The 13,779-nt window shown below is 38.9% G+C and overlaps 1 protein-coding gene across 7 annotated transcripts in view; it reads right to left on the reverse strand.

Annotated features, from left to right (window-relative positions):
• Nucleotides 1-13,779, reverse strand: part of METTL15 (methyltransferase 15, mitochondrial 12S rRNA N4-cytidine) — a 374,509-nt gene that overhangs the window by 217,059 nt on the left and 143,671 nt on the right. For all 7 annotated transcript variants that reach the window (XR_009542402.1, XR_009542403.1, XM_060159490.1 and 4 more), the window contains exon 4: nucleotides 12,603-12,794. Coding sequence is in view for 5 of the 7 variants with exons in the window: in XM_060159490.1 (XP_060015473.1) it covers nucleotides 12,603-12,794 (192 nt within the window). In the remaining 2 variants the exon portion in view is untranslated. The remainder of the gene's footprint in view (nucleotides 1-12,602; nucleotides 12,795-13,779) is intronic.

Consider the following 13,779-nt stretch of genomic DNA (forward strand, 5'->3'; position numbering starts at 1 on the left):
TCAGGCATACACACATAGTCTAAGAGGTCTTATGAGGTTTTTAAAGTCACAGACTGAAATCTTACACAAATGAAATAGATTTTCCGTTTCAAATACCCATGATTATGGCAAGTGGGACTGTGTGTGACATTCATTAAGGTCAAGGGCAGCAGGAAGTTAAAATGCTTTACTAGCCTTTAACTCAGAAAGATGTAATTATGGCTTATGAAGATTTCTCCTTAGAGGTCAGGAAGATGGCGGAAGAGTAACACACGGAGATCACCTTCCTCCCCACAGATAAACCAGAAATACATCTACACGTGGAACAACTCCTACAGAACACCTACTGAACGTGGGCAGAAGACCTCAGACCTCCCAAAAGGCAAGAAAGTCCCCACGTACCTGGGTAGGGCAAAAGAAAAAACAATAAACAGAGACAAAAGAATAGGGACGGGACCTACACCAGTGGGAGGGAGCTGTAAAGGAGGAGAGGTTTCCACACACTGGGAAGCCCCTTCGCGGGCGGAGACTGCGGGTGGCGGAGGGGGGAAGCTTCGGAGCTGCAGAGGGGAGCACAGAATCAGGGGTGCGGAAAGCAAGTGGAGAGATTCCCGCACAGAGGATCGATGCCGACCGGCACTCACCAGCCTGAGAGGCTTGTTTGCTCACACGCTGGGGCGGGCGGGGCTGGGAGCTGAGGCTCGGGCTTCGGTTGGAGCGCAGGGAGAGGACTCGGGTTGGCGGTGTGAACACAGCCTGCAGTGGGTTAGTGCACCACAGCTAGCCGGGAGGGAATCCGGGGAAAAGTCTGGATCTGCCAAAGAGGCAAGAGACTTTTTCTTCCCTCTTGGTTTCCTGGTGTGCGAGGAGAGGAGATTAAGAGCGCTGCTTAAAGGACCTCCAGAGACGGGCGCGAGCTGCAGCTAACAGCGCGGACCCCAGAGACGGGCATGAGACGCTAAGACCGCTGCTGCTGCCACCAAGAAGCCTGTGTGCGAGCACAGGTCACTATCCACACCCCCCTTCCGGGGAGCCTGTGCAGCCCGCCACTGCCAGGGTCCCGGGATCCTGGGACAACTTCCACGGAAGAACGCACGGCGCGCCTCTGCCGCCGCAGGCTCGCACTGCACTCCATGCCCCTCCTTCTCCGCAGCCTGAGTGAGCCAGAGTGCCCGAAGAAGCTGCTCCTTTAACCCCATCCTGTCTGAGCGAAGAACAGATGCCCTCCAGCGACCTACACGCAGAGGCGGGGCCAAATCCGAAGCTGAGCCCCAGGAGCAGTGAGAACAAAGAAGAGAAAGGGAAATCTCTCCCAGCAGCCTCAGAAGCAGCGGATTAAAGCTCCACAATCAACTTGATGTACCCTGCATCTGTGGAATACATGAATAGACAACGAATCATCCCAAATTGAGGAGGTGGACTTTGAGAGCAAGATTTATTATTTTTTCCCCTTTTCCTCTTCTGGTGAGTGTGTATGTGTATGCTTCTGTGTGAGATTTTGTCTGTATAGCTTTGCTTCCACCATTTGTCCTAGGGTTCTATCCGTCCGTTTTTTTAAAAATTTTTTTTCTTAATAATTATTTTTTATTTTAATAACTTTATTTTATCTTCTTTCTTTCTTTCTTTCTTTCCTTCCTTCCCTCCTTCCTCCCTCCCTCTCTCCTTTCTTTCTTCCTTCCTTCCTTCCTTCCTTTCTTTCTACTTTTTCTCCCTTTTATTCGGAGCCGTGTGGATGAAACGCTCTTAGTGCTGCAGCCAGGAGTCAGTGCTGTGCCTCTGAGGTGGGAAAGCCAACTTCAGGACACTGGTCCACAAGAGACCTCCCAGCTCCACATAATATCAAATGGCGAAAATCTCCCAGAGATCTCCATCTCAACACCAGCACCCAGCTTCACTCAACGAGCAGCAAGCTACAGTGCTGGACACCCTATGCCAACAACTAGCAAGAAAGGAACACAACCCCACCCATTAGCAGAGAGGCTGCCTAAAATCATAATAAGTCCACAGACACCCCAAAACACACCACCAGACGTGGACCTGCCCACCAGAAAGACAAGATCCAGCCTCATCCACCAGAACACAGGCACTAGTCCCCTCCACCAGGAAGCCTACACAACCCACTGAAGCAACTTTAGCCACTGGGGACAGACACCAAAAACAACGTGAACTACAAACCTGCAGCCTGCAAAATGGAGACCCCAAACACAGTAAGATAAGCAAAATGAGAAGACAGAAAAACACACAGCAGATGAAGGAGCAAGATAAAAACCCACCAGACCTAACAAATGAAGGGGAAATAGGGAGTCTACCTGAAAAAGAATTTAGAATAATGATAGTAAAGATGATCCAAAATCTTGGAAATAGAATAGACAAAATGTAAGAAACATTTAACAAGGACCTAGAAGAACTAAAGATGAAACAACCAATGATGAACAACACAATAAATGAAATTAAAAATACTCCAGATGGGATCAATAGCAGAATAACTGAGGCAGAAGAATGTATAAGTGACCTGGAAGATAAAATAGTGGAAATAACTACTGCAGAGCAGAATAAAGAAAAAAGAATGAAAAGAACTGAGGACAGTCTCAGAGACCTCTGGGACAACATTAAATGCACCAACATTAGAATTATAGGGGTTCCAGAAGAAGAAGAGAAAAAGAAAGGGACTGATAAAATATTTGAAGAGATTATAGTTGAAAACTTCCCTAATATGGGAAAGGAAATAGTTAATCAAGTCCAGGAAGCACAGAGAGTCCCATACAGGATAAATCCAAGGAGAAATACGCCAAGACACGTATTAATCAAACTGTCAAAAATTAAATACAAAGAAAACATATTAAAAGCAGCAAGGGAAAAACAACAAATAACACACAAGGGAATCCCCATAAGGTTAACAGCTGATCTTTCAGCAGAAACTCTGCAAGCCAGAAGGGACCGGCAGGACATATTTAAAGTGATGAAGGAGAAAAACCTGCAACCAAGATTACTCTACCCAGCAAGGATCTCATTTAGATTTGATGGAGAAATTAAAACCTTTACAGACAAGCAAAAGCTGAGAGAGTTCAGCATCACCAAACCAGCTTTACAACAAATGCTAAAGGAACTTCTCTAGGCAAGAAACACAAGAGAAGGAAAAAATCTACAATAATGAACAGAAAACAATTAAGAAAACGGGAATAGGAACATACATATCGATAATTACCTTAAATGTAAATGGACTAAATGCTCCCACCAAAAGACACAGATTGGCTGAATGGATACAAAAACAAGACCCATATATATGCTGTCTACAGGAGACCCACTTAAGACCTACAGACACATACAGACTGAAAGTAAGGGGATGGAAAAAGATATTCCATGCAAATGGAAACCAAAAGAAAGCTGGAGTAGCAATTCTCATATCAGACAAAATAGACTTTAAAATAAAGACTATTGGAAGAGACAAAGAAGGACACTGCATAATGATCAAGGGATCAATCCAGGAAGAAGATATAACAATTGTAAATATTTATGCACCCAACATAGGAGCACCTCAATACATAAGGCAGATGCTAACAGCCATAAAAGGGGAAATTGACAGTAACACATTCATAGTAGGGGACTTTAACACCTGACTTTCACCAATGGACAGATCATCCAAAATGAAAATAAATAAGGAAACACAAGCTTTAAATGATACATTAAACAAGATGAACTTAATTGATATTTATAGGACATTCCATCCAAAAAGAACAGAATACACATTTTTCTCAAGTGCTCATGGAACATTCTCCAGGATAGATCATATCCTGGGTCACATATCAAGCCTTGGTAAATGTAAGAAAATTGAAATTTTGTCAAGTATCTTTTTCAACCACAATGTTATGAGACTAGATATCAATTACAGGAAAAGATCTGTAAAAAATACAAACACATGGAGGCTAAACAATACACTACTTAATAATGAAGTGATCACTGAAGAAATCAAACAGGAAATAAAAAAATACCTAGAAACAAATGAAAGTAGAGACACGACGACCCAAAACCTATGGGATGCAGCAAAAGCAGTTCTAAGAGGGAAGTTTATAGCAATACAATCCTACCTTAAGAAACAGGAAACATCTCGAATAAACAACCCAACCTTGCACCTAAAGCAATTAGAGAAAGAAGAACAAAAACCCCCAAAGTTAGCAGAAGGAAAGAAATTATAAAAATCAGATCAGAAATAAATGAAAAAGAAATGAAGGAAATGATAGCAAACATCAATAAAACTAAAAGCTGGTTCTTTGAGAAGATAAACAAAATTGATAAACCATTAGCCAGACTCATCAAGAAAAAAAGGGAGAAGACTCAAATCAATAGAATTAGAAATGAAAAAGGAGAAGTAACAACTGACACTGCAGAAATACAAACGATCATGAGAGATTACTACAAGCAACTCTATGCCAATAAAATGGAAAACCGGGAAGAAATGGACAAATTCTTAGAAATGCACAACCTGCCAAGACTGAATCAGGAAGAAATAGATAATATGAACAGACCAATCACAAGCACTGAAATTGAAACTGTGATTAAAAATCTTCCAACAAACAAAAGCCCAGGACCAGATGGCTTCAAAGGCGAATTCTATCAAACATTTAGAGAAGAGCTAACACCTATCCTTCTCAAACTCTTCCAAAATATAGCAGAGGGAGGACACTACCAAACTCATTCTACAAGGCCACCATCACCCTGATATCAAAACCAGACAAGGATGTCACAAAGAAAGAAAACTACAGGCCAATATCACTGATGAATATAGATGCAAAAATCCTCAACAAAATACAAGCAAACAGAATCCAACAGCACATTAAAATGATCATACACCATGATCAAGTGGGGTTTACTCCAGGAATGCAAAGATTCTTCAATATATGCAAATCAATTAACGTGATACACCATATTAACAAATTGAAGGAGAAAAACCATATGATCATCTCAACAGATGCAGAGAAAGCTTTCGACAAAATTCAACACCCATTTATGATAAAAACCCTGCAGAAACTAGGCATAGAGGGAACTTTCCTCAACATAATAAAGGCCATATATGACAAACCCACAGCCAACATCGTCCTCAACGGTGAAAAACTGAAAGCATTTCCACTAAGATCAGGAACAAGACAAGGTTGCCCACTCTCACCACTGTTATTCAACATAGTTTTGGAAGTTTTAGCCACAGCAATCAGAGAAGAAAAGGAAATAAAAGGAATCCAAACCGGAAAAGAAGAAGTAAAGCTGTCACTGTTTGCAGATGACATGATACTATACATAGAGAATCCTAAAGATGCTACCAGAAAACTACTAGAGCTAATCAATGAATTTGGTAAAGTAGCAGGATACAAAATTAATGCACAGAAATGTCTCGCATTCCTATACACTAATGATGAAAAATCTGAAAGTGAAATCAAGAAAACACTCACATTTACCACTGCAACAAAAAGAATAAAATATCTAGGAATAAACTTACATAAGGAGATGCAGAAAATTATAAGACACTGATGAAAGAAATTAAAGATGATACAAATAGATGGAGAGATATACCATGTTCTTGGATTGGAAGAATCAACATTGTGAAAATGACTCTACTACCCAAAGCAATCTACAGATTCAGTGCAATCCCTATCAAATTACCACTGGCATTTTTCACAAAACTAGAACAAAAAATTTCACAATTCGTATGGAAACACAAAAAACCCCGAATAGCCAAAGCAATCTTGAGAAAGAAAAACGGAGCTGGAGGAATCAGGCTCCCTGACTTCAGACTATACTACAAAGCTACAGTAATCAAGACAGTATGGTACTGGCACAAAAACAGAAAAATAGATCAATGGAACAGGATAGAAAGCCCAGAGATAAACCCATGCACATATGGTCACCTTATCTTTGATAAAGGAGGCAGGAATGTACAGTGCAGAAAGGACAGCCTCTTCAATAAGTGGTGCTGGGAAAACTGGACAGGTACATGTAAAAGTATGAGATTAGATCGCTCCCTAATACCATACACAAAAATAAGCTCAAAATGGATTAACGACCTAAATGTAAGGCCAGAAACTATCAAACTCTTAGAGGAAAACATAGGCAGAACACTCTATGACATAAATCACAGCAAGACCCTTTTTGACCCACCTCCTAGAGAAATGGAAATAAAAACAAAAATAAACAAATGGGACCTAATAAAACTTAAACTTTTGCACAGCAAAGGAAACCATAAAAAAGACCAAAAGACTACCCTCAGAATGGGAGAAAATATTTGCAAATGAAGCAACTGACAAAGGATTAATCTCCAAAATTTGTAAGCAGCTCATGCAGCTCAATAACAAAAAAACAAACAATCCAATCCAAAAATGGGCAGAAGACCTAAATAGACATTTCTCCAAAGTAGATATACAGACTGCCAACAAACACATGAAAGAATTCTCAACATCATTAATCATTAGAGAAATCAAAACTACAATGAGATATCATCTCACACCAGTCAGAATGGCCATCATCAAAAAATCTAGAAACAATAAATGCTGGAGAGGGTGTGGGGAAAAGGGAACACTCTTGCACTGCTGATGGGAATGTCAATTGGTACAGCCACTATGGAGAACAGTATGGAGGTTCCTTTAAAAACTACAAGTAGAACTACCATATGACCCAGCAATCCCACTGCTGGGTATATACCCTGAGAAAACCATAATTCAAAAAGAGTCATATACCAAAATGTTCATTGCAGCTCTATTTACAATAGCCTGGAGATGGAAACAACTTAAGTGTCCATCATCAGATGAATGGATAAAGAAGATGTGGCACATATATACAATGGAATATTACTCAGCCATAAAAAGAAACGAAATTGAGCTATTTGTAATGAGGTGGATGGACCTAGAGTCTGTCATACAGAGTGAAGTAAGTCAGAAAGAGAAAGACAAATACCGTATGCTAACACATATATATGGAATTTAAGAAAAAAAATGTCATGAAGAACCTAGGGGTAGGACAGGAATAAAGACACAGACCTACTAGAGAATGGACTTGAGGATATGGGGAGGGGGAACGGTAAGCTGTGACAAAGCGAGAAAGTTGCATGGACATATATACACTACCAAATGTAAGGTAGATATCTAGTGGGAAGCAGCCGCATAGCACAGGGATATCAGCTGGGTGCTTTGTGACCACCTAGAGTGGAGGGATAGGGAAGGTGGGAGGGAGGGAGAAGCAAGAGGGAAGAGATATGGGAACATATGTATATGTATAACTGATTCACTTTGTTATAAAGCAGAAACTAACACACCATTGCAAAGCAATTATACTCCAATAAAGATGTAAAAGAAAAAAAAAAAAAGATTTGTCCTAAACTAAAATAATGGAAAATGTTTTGGATTTAGTTTGTTCAAATTTAAATTACTGCTTGATTTTTTTTTTTTCAGTATAGAAGATACAAGGCTTACTGACTGATATTTAAATGAGCCTAGATCTCAGGAACTTAACTAAATCTAATACTGTAAAGTAAGCAACTATTTATATGGGGGTACAAATTGAATTTAGAAAGTCTAAAAAGGAAGATACTGCTGGTCAGTTTCCCTCACAAAAACTTGAACAACCTTAATAGTAATAACATGTATTATTTCAAGTTGTTAACAATATGGGCTTATACACCCATGACAAAAGTCACCATGGGGTAAAATCTGGTAATTAACAAACAATATTAAACAGGCCTAGATGGTAATTTCAGGTGGAGGAGACAAAGCAATACCAACCTCTGGTTAAATAGAATAAATTATAGTAACAGGAAATAGCATTCACTTTGTCAGGCCATTCCAATTTACCTTAATTTAGGGAAATGCGTCAAGGAATTTTAAGTGATGAGCTAACTGAGATCTTAATTATTAGAAAGATAGCCTTGCTAATAGTACAATTCTCTCTCCTGTAGTTAATATGTTGGATTGATTGTTGGTACCATACTGTAATGACTTTAAGTAACAAGGATATGGTAGCTTTAAGACCTGACCATCAATCAGAGTGGTGTCGCCAAGGAATACCTGAATCCATCCTTAAAAATACTACATTGCACCTTGTTAACATGTCTAGTACCACCAGGAAAATAATTTTGTTGTTGTCCTTGGCTTGTCCCCTATTTCGCCATGACCTCCATCTCTCTCTCTCTCTCTCTCTCTCTCTCTCTCTCTCTCTCTCTCTCTCTCTCTCTCTCCTTGTGTGTGTGTGTGTGTGTGTGTGTGTAACCTTGTTTTCTAGATCCTGTGATTCTTTTTTTTTTCTTTTTGGCTGCCATGGTACTCCCAGATCAATGAACTTCCTATAAGGTAGCCTATTTCCATCTCAACAGGCTTTGCTCCTTCAATAACAGCTTTAAGGATGAAGATTTGGTCTATAGAGTTAGATCAACCTCGATCAGAATCATAGCCTTGCTACTCATATTGTGTAAGCTTTTGAACCTATTGGAGCCTCAATTTCTAACCTGTAAGTAACAATGCTTACCTCACAGAATTGTTGAGAGAATTAAGGGTCCACACAATTATAAACTAGATAGTATAATGCCTGGAACAGAGAAATTCAATGAATGTCACTGTCCTTTAGATCTTGTCCATTCCTAGATTTGCCAAACATCATTCTTGGTCTAACTGAAAAATCCCTGTTAGATCTTACCTAGCTGTTAATTCAACTGCTCAAACCACAAAGCATCAGAATGAAACTTGTTAGTGATGGTAAATTCAGACTCATAGAATATATGTACAGTTCTACCAGGACAATTCTAAGATTAGTATGGATGTACTCAGCAGTTTTTTTTTTAATACCTTTCTACTTTTAAGTAAAATTAAAAGAGCATTTTGCTCAAATACAGTTCAGTGGATAATAGGCATAATTTTATTTTACTCATGTTCACATAGAATAGTAGTGTACTGGGTTAGCCAAAAAGTTCCTTCGGTTTTTAAATAAAAATAAAACACATTTTTCATTTTCACCAAGAATGTTATTGAAGAACGTATTCACCGTTTTGTTCCACTACCTTCTGCCATTTTTCTTCATAATTCCATCTTCCCAAAACTTTTAAAATGAGTTTATTTATTTATTTGCGGTACGCAGGCCTCTCACTGTGCTCCCGTTGCGGAGCACAGGCTCTGGACGCGCAGGCTCAGCAGCCATGGCTCATGGGCCCAGCCGCTTCGCGGCATGTGGGATCCTCCCGAACCAGGGCACAAACCCGTGTCCCCTGCATCGGCAGGTGGACTCTCAACCACTGCGCCACCAGGGAAGTCCTCTCAAAACTTTATCTTTTTGAGCAAAGAACTGTTCCTGGTGCCTTTTACAGTCTTCCAGGGCGTTGAATTTTTTTGCCTTAAGAGAATTTTGTAAAGACTGAAATAAATGGAAATCTGAAGGGTCAATGTCTGGTGAATACGGCAGATGAATCAGAACTTCCCAGCCAAGCTGTAACAGTTTTTGCCTGGTCATCAAAGAAACATGCGGTCTTGTGTTATCCTGCTGGAAGATTATGCATTTTCTGTTGACTAATTCCGGACACTTTTTGTCAAGTGCTGCTTTCAGTTGGTCTAATTGGGAGCAGTACTTGTTGGAATTAATCGTTTGGTTTTCTGGAAGGAGCTCATAATAAGGGCTCCCTTCCAATTCCACCATATATCACCTTCTTTGGATGAAAACCAGCGTTTGGTGTGGTTGGTGGTGGTTCATTTCACTTGCCCCACAATCACTTCCATTCCACATTATTGTACAGTATCCACTTTTCATCATCTGTCACAATTTGTTTTAAGAATGGAAGTTTTCGTTAGTTTCAGTAGAGAATCGCATGCAGAAATACTGTCAAGAAGGTTTTTTTTCGCTAACTTATGTGGAACACAAACATCAAAGCGATTAACATAACCAAGCTGGTGCAAATGATTTTCAACGCTTGATTTGGATATTTTGAGTATGTCAGCTATCTCCTGCGTGGTATAACATTGTTCACAACTAATGTCTCAATTTGATTGCTATCATCTTCAACTGGTCTACTTGACCATGGAGCATTGTCCAGCGAGCAATCTCCAGCACATAACTTCACAAACCACTTTCGACACGTTTGATCAGTCACAGCACCATACACTGCATTAATCTTTTTTTTGCATTTCAGTTGTGCTTTTACCGTTCTTGAAATAATAAAGCATAATATTCTGAAAATGTTGGTTTTTTCCTTCCATCTTCAATATTAAATGGCTACACAAAAATTCACCAATTTTGATAAGTATTTTTTTAATGCATGGTAATTTGACAGCTGTCACAATACAATCTAACAAAATTGTTTCGAATGAAGTGAAAGACAACTAAGGGCTACTAGAGCCATCTTACGGAAGAAAATGAACAAACTTTTTTGGCCAACCCAAGTTTCCATAGGGCTACAAGGCAAAAGGGGCAATACTCTGGAAAACTGATAGGCTGTTAGGAGGCTTCAGAATATGCATTCAAATAGTGAAGAAGCCAACATACAAAATCTACCCCTCCAAATTAAAAGTTAAGAGATCTTGTCAGTCCTCCAGAGATCACCAACTTACAAATCACTAAACTCAGGAGAGAAAGAAAATATTAACATAATTTATTGCATAAATATTACCATAATTTATGACAATTCATTATTACCTTCTAGTGAAGAATACAATTGACAAAAGAGCTAGACCTGCAAGTCCTTGAAGCTGGGAACTTCTTTCTGCTATATGAAAACTTATTATGATCTGAAAGCTATTGTTGAACTTGGGGTAGTACAGAATTAACTATTCTGTAAGATTCCAGTGTTAAATGGCAACAGGTTAAGAAAGCCTCTTGCATCCATCTTCATCACAGGGAAATATCAGCTTCCAGGATCTGACTGGCCAAATTTATTGGCTTGGACTCCCTCTTCCCATAATACCACTTAGATTAGCATTAAACATATTTGCATCTCCAACTTTCCCTTGTCTATGAATTCATGTGAACCAACTCCTCCTTTCTGAATGCCATGAACTTTCTTCAGATATGTTAACATCTCTGATTAGTTTACAGCCTATGCTATCTACCTGGAAGCATCCAGCTTTTCAAGATACATTTGCTCAATACTATTATTATCCATTACATATTGACTTAGAGTTTAATTCTCAAGGGCTTATTTTCATGTTCTTAGGGGAGAACCTCAGGAACCCTCATTTATAGACTACAGTTTGATGATGTCTCTACATTAACAATATGGGGATTTATTACTATTAACTAGAAGCTTTGTTCACTGTATTTCAGAAGGCATCCTTAGTAAGACATAGGAACAGCAGAAATTTGCTTTACATTTTATTACCTCTGCACAACAACCTCAATCTCCAAACATGAGAAGATATTTGACCTCTACTATTAGTCATTGGTCTTTAAAAGATTTTTGTTTTCTTTTATGACATTCTTCACTCCATGAATGCCAATTTGTGCAAATGAAGGTATAAGACTTAGAACAAAAAGGTTCCAACAAGATGAGTCACACTCTAAGTTAACAGGTCATATCAAAACATGGGGAAAGGCTATATGTGAATAATTACCATGAGACAAAGAAGTTTGTGGGAAAAAAAGTCAAAGTCAACTCAACATTAAATTGTTGACTTAAATTGGACATTAAATTTCTCATACAAAGATCCTTCTGACAGATTGGAAGAAATGTTGGAAAATACATTTGTTTCAGTAGAAATGTTTGTGCAGGTCTAGAATTGCAGATTAGTAACAGAATAGCTTACAAATTTAGATAGAAGAAAGACTAATGTTCTTTTAGAAAGTAAGCTTCCCAAATGTAGGGGCCATGATAAATAATTTGGTGGAGGGGGTGCATAAAATGAGAAAAACATGCTTAAGCTTTGTTTTGTAGGTACAGGCTATTCAGTTCCTGGGCCAGTGTTGTGCATAGAGACAAGTGCTAATCTAAGCTTTTAAAATTAATTTAGATTCAAAAGAAATTATCCTATACTTTCCTAGAATGTGACCCTCTTTGTGTTATTTAATATATGTTACCTATTTAAATGATGGAGAATGTATTTCCAAGGTGGTGAGGAATGAAGAGGAGGTGTAAATCTGTCTTACACATAGTACTGTGTCTGATTTAGTACCATAAATTTTAGTTTCTCTGGAGAAGGTTGAATCCAAGTGACTGTACAAGAAACAGGACACAACACACAATTGCTGACCTCTAGGATCTTGCCTTTTATGCAGTATTCAAAAGAATATGCATTAAATATAGTTCCTTTTACTTTTCACAAAAGGCATAGTTGGGCCTGCACCAAAATGAAACCATTGCTTCAGTATCATATTAATATTGTTAGTAGTCTAAAAGATCACACTGTATCTGTAAAAAAGAAAATCAGTATTAAAGTTATCCTCTTCACTACTCTGTGTAAAGACTGCAATGATTTTTCTTTTAGAATCCCAAATCTAGAGAAAGACTAAAGTCTATAATGAGTAGCAAACAAAACTGATTTATTATGTATGGATAGTGTTAGGTGTGGGCACGTGATGGGAATTCTACAGTCTTAAAAAGAAATTAAATTCAGAGTGTTTTTGAGAAATTGATTTCTTGTTATGAGGAGAAATGCTTTATCAATACTCACCTGTCACCATCCATTCTCATGTCCAAGGGGCCATCCTTCCGAAGGGAAAAACCTCTTTCAGGGGCATCAAGTTGCATGGAGGAACACCCAAGATCCAAAAGAACTCCATCTAAAGTCCCTGGTTGCACTCCAGCTTTCATTAGTAAGGCTTCTGCCTGGCTGAACTGGCCCAGGATGGCTCGGATCTGTTTACTGGGGATAAACCCAGGAGATGGAAAAAACACTTATGTTATATTAAAGTCTTTCTTAAGGTCTAGGATCAATGAAAGGGAGCACATTCTATTATTAGCTTATTTAACCAATATATGTTTACTAAGTGCCAACCACATGCTTTGTACTATATAAGGACATACAGATATGGAAACTCTATATCTTTGGTTTCAACACCAGAGGTTGTTTGACATAATTTTTTTTTTTTTTTTTTTTTTTTTGCGGTACGCGGGCCTCTCACTGTTGTGGCCTCTCCCATTGCGGAGCATAGGCTCCGGACGCGCAGGCTCAGCGGCCATGGCTCACGGGCCCAGCCGCTCCGCGGCATGTGGGATCTTCCCGGACCGGGGCACGAACCCACATCCCCTGCATCGGCAGGCGGACTCTCAACCACTGTGCCACCAGGGAAGCCCGGTCTGACATAATTTTATTCTTGCTAATAAACACAATTTATTTTATACTTTGTGAAGGTATATAAGTTTATGAATTAGAAAAATTTCCTGGTCAGACCCATCCTTTTATTTATTTTTTTCTAAAAAAAAAATTCATATATCTCTGGGCTGGGAAAAGAAACATATGCCATTCTATCAAAAGAATAAACACCTGTGCACTGTTGATGGGAGTGTAAACTGGTATAGCCACTATGGAAAACAGTATAGAGGTTCTTCAAAAAATTAAAAATAGAACTACCATATCATCTAGCAATTCCACTTCTGGGAATATATCCAAAAGAAATAAAAACACTATGTTGAAGCAATATCAGCACACTCATGTTCATAACAGCATTATTTACAACAGTCAAGACATGAAAACAACCTAAGTGTCTGTCAATGGATGAATGGATAAAAAACTTAAGATGTGTATATATATATTATTCAGCCATAAAAAAGAAGAAAATCTTGCCATTTGTGACAACATGGATGGACCCTGACAGCATTATGCTAAGTCAGACAGAGAAAGACAAATA

This window comes from Lagenorhynchus albirostris, chromosome 9 (assembly GCF_949774975.1).
Source record: "Lagenorhynchus albirostris chromosome 9, mLagAlb1.1, whole genome shotgun sequence".
Lineage (NCBI taxonomy): Eukaryota > Metazoa > Chordata > Mammalia > Artiodactyla > Delphinidae > Lagenorhynchus > Lagenorhynchus albirostris.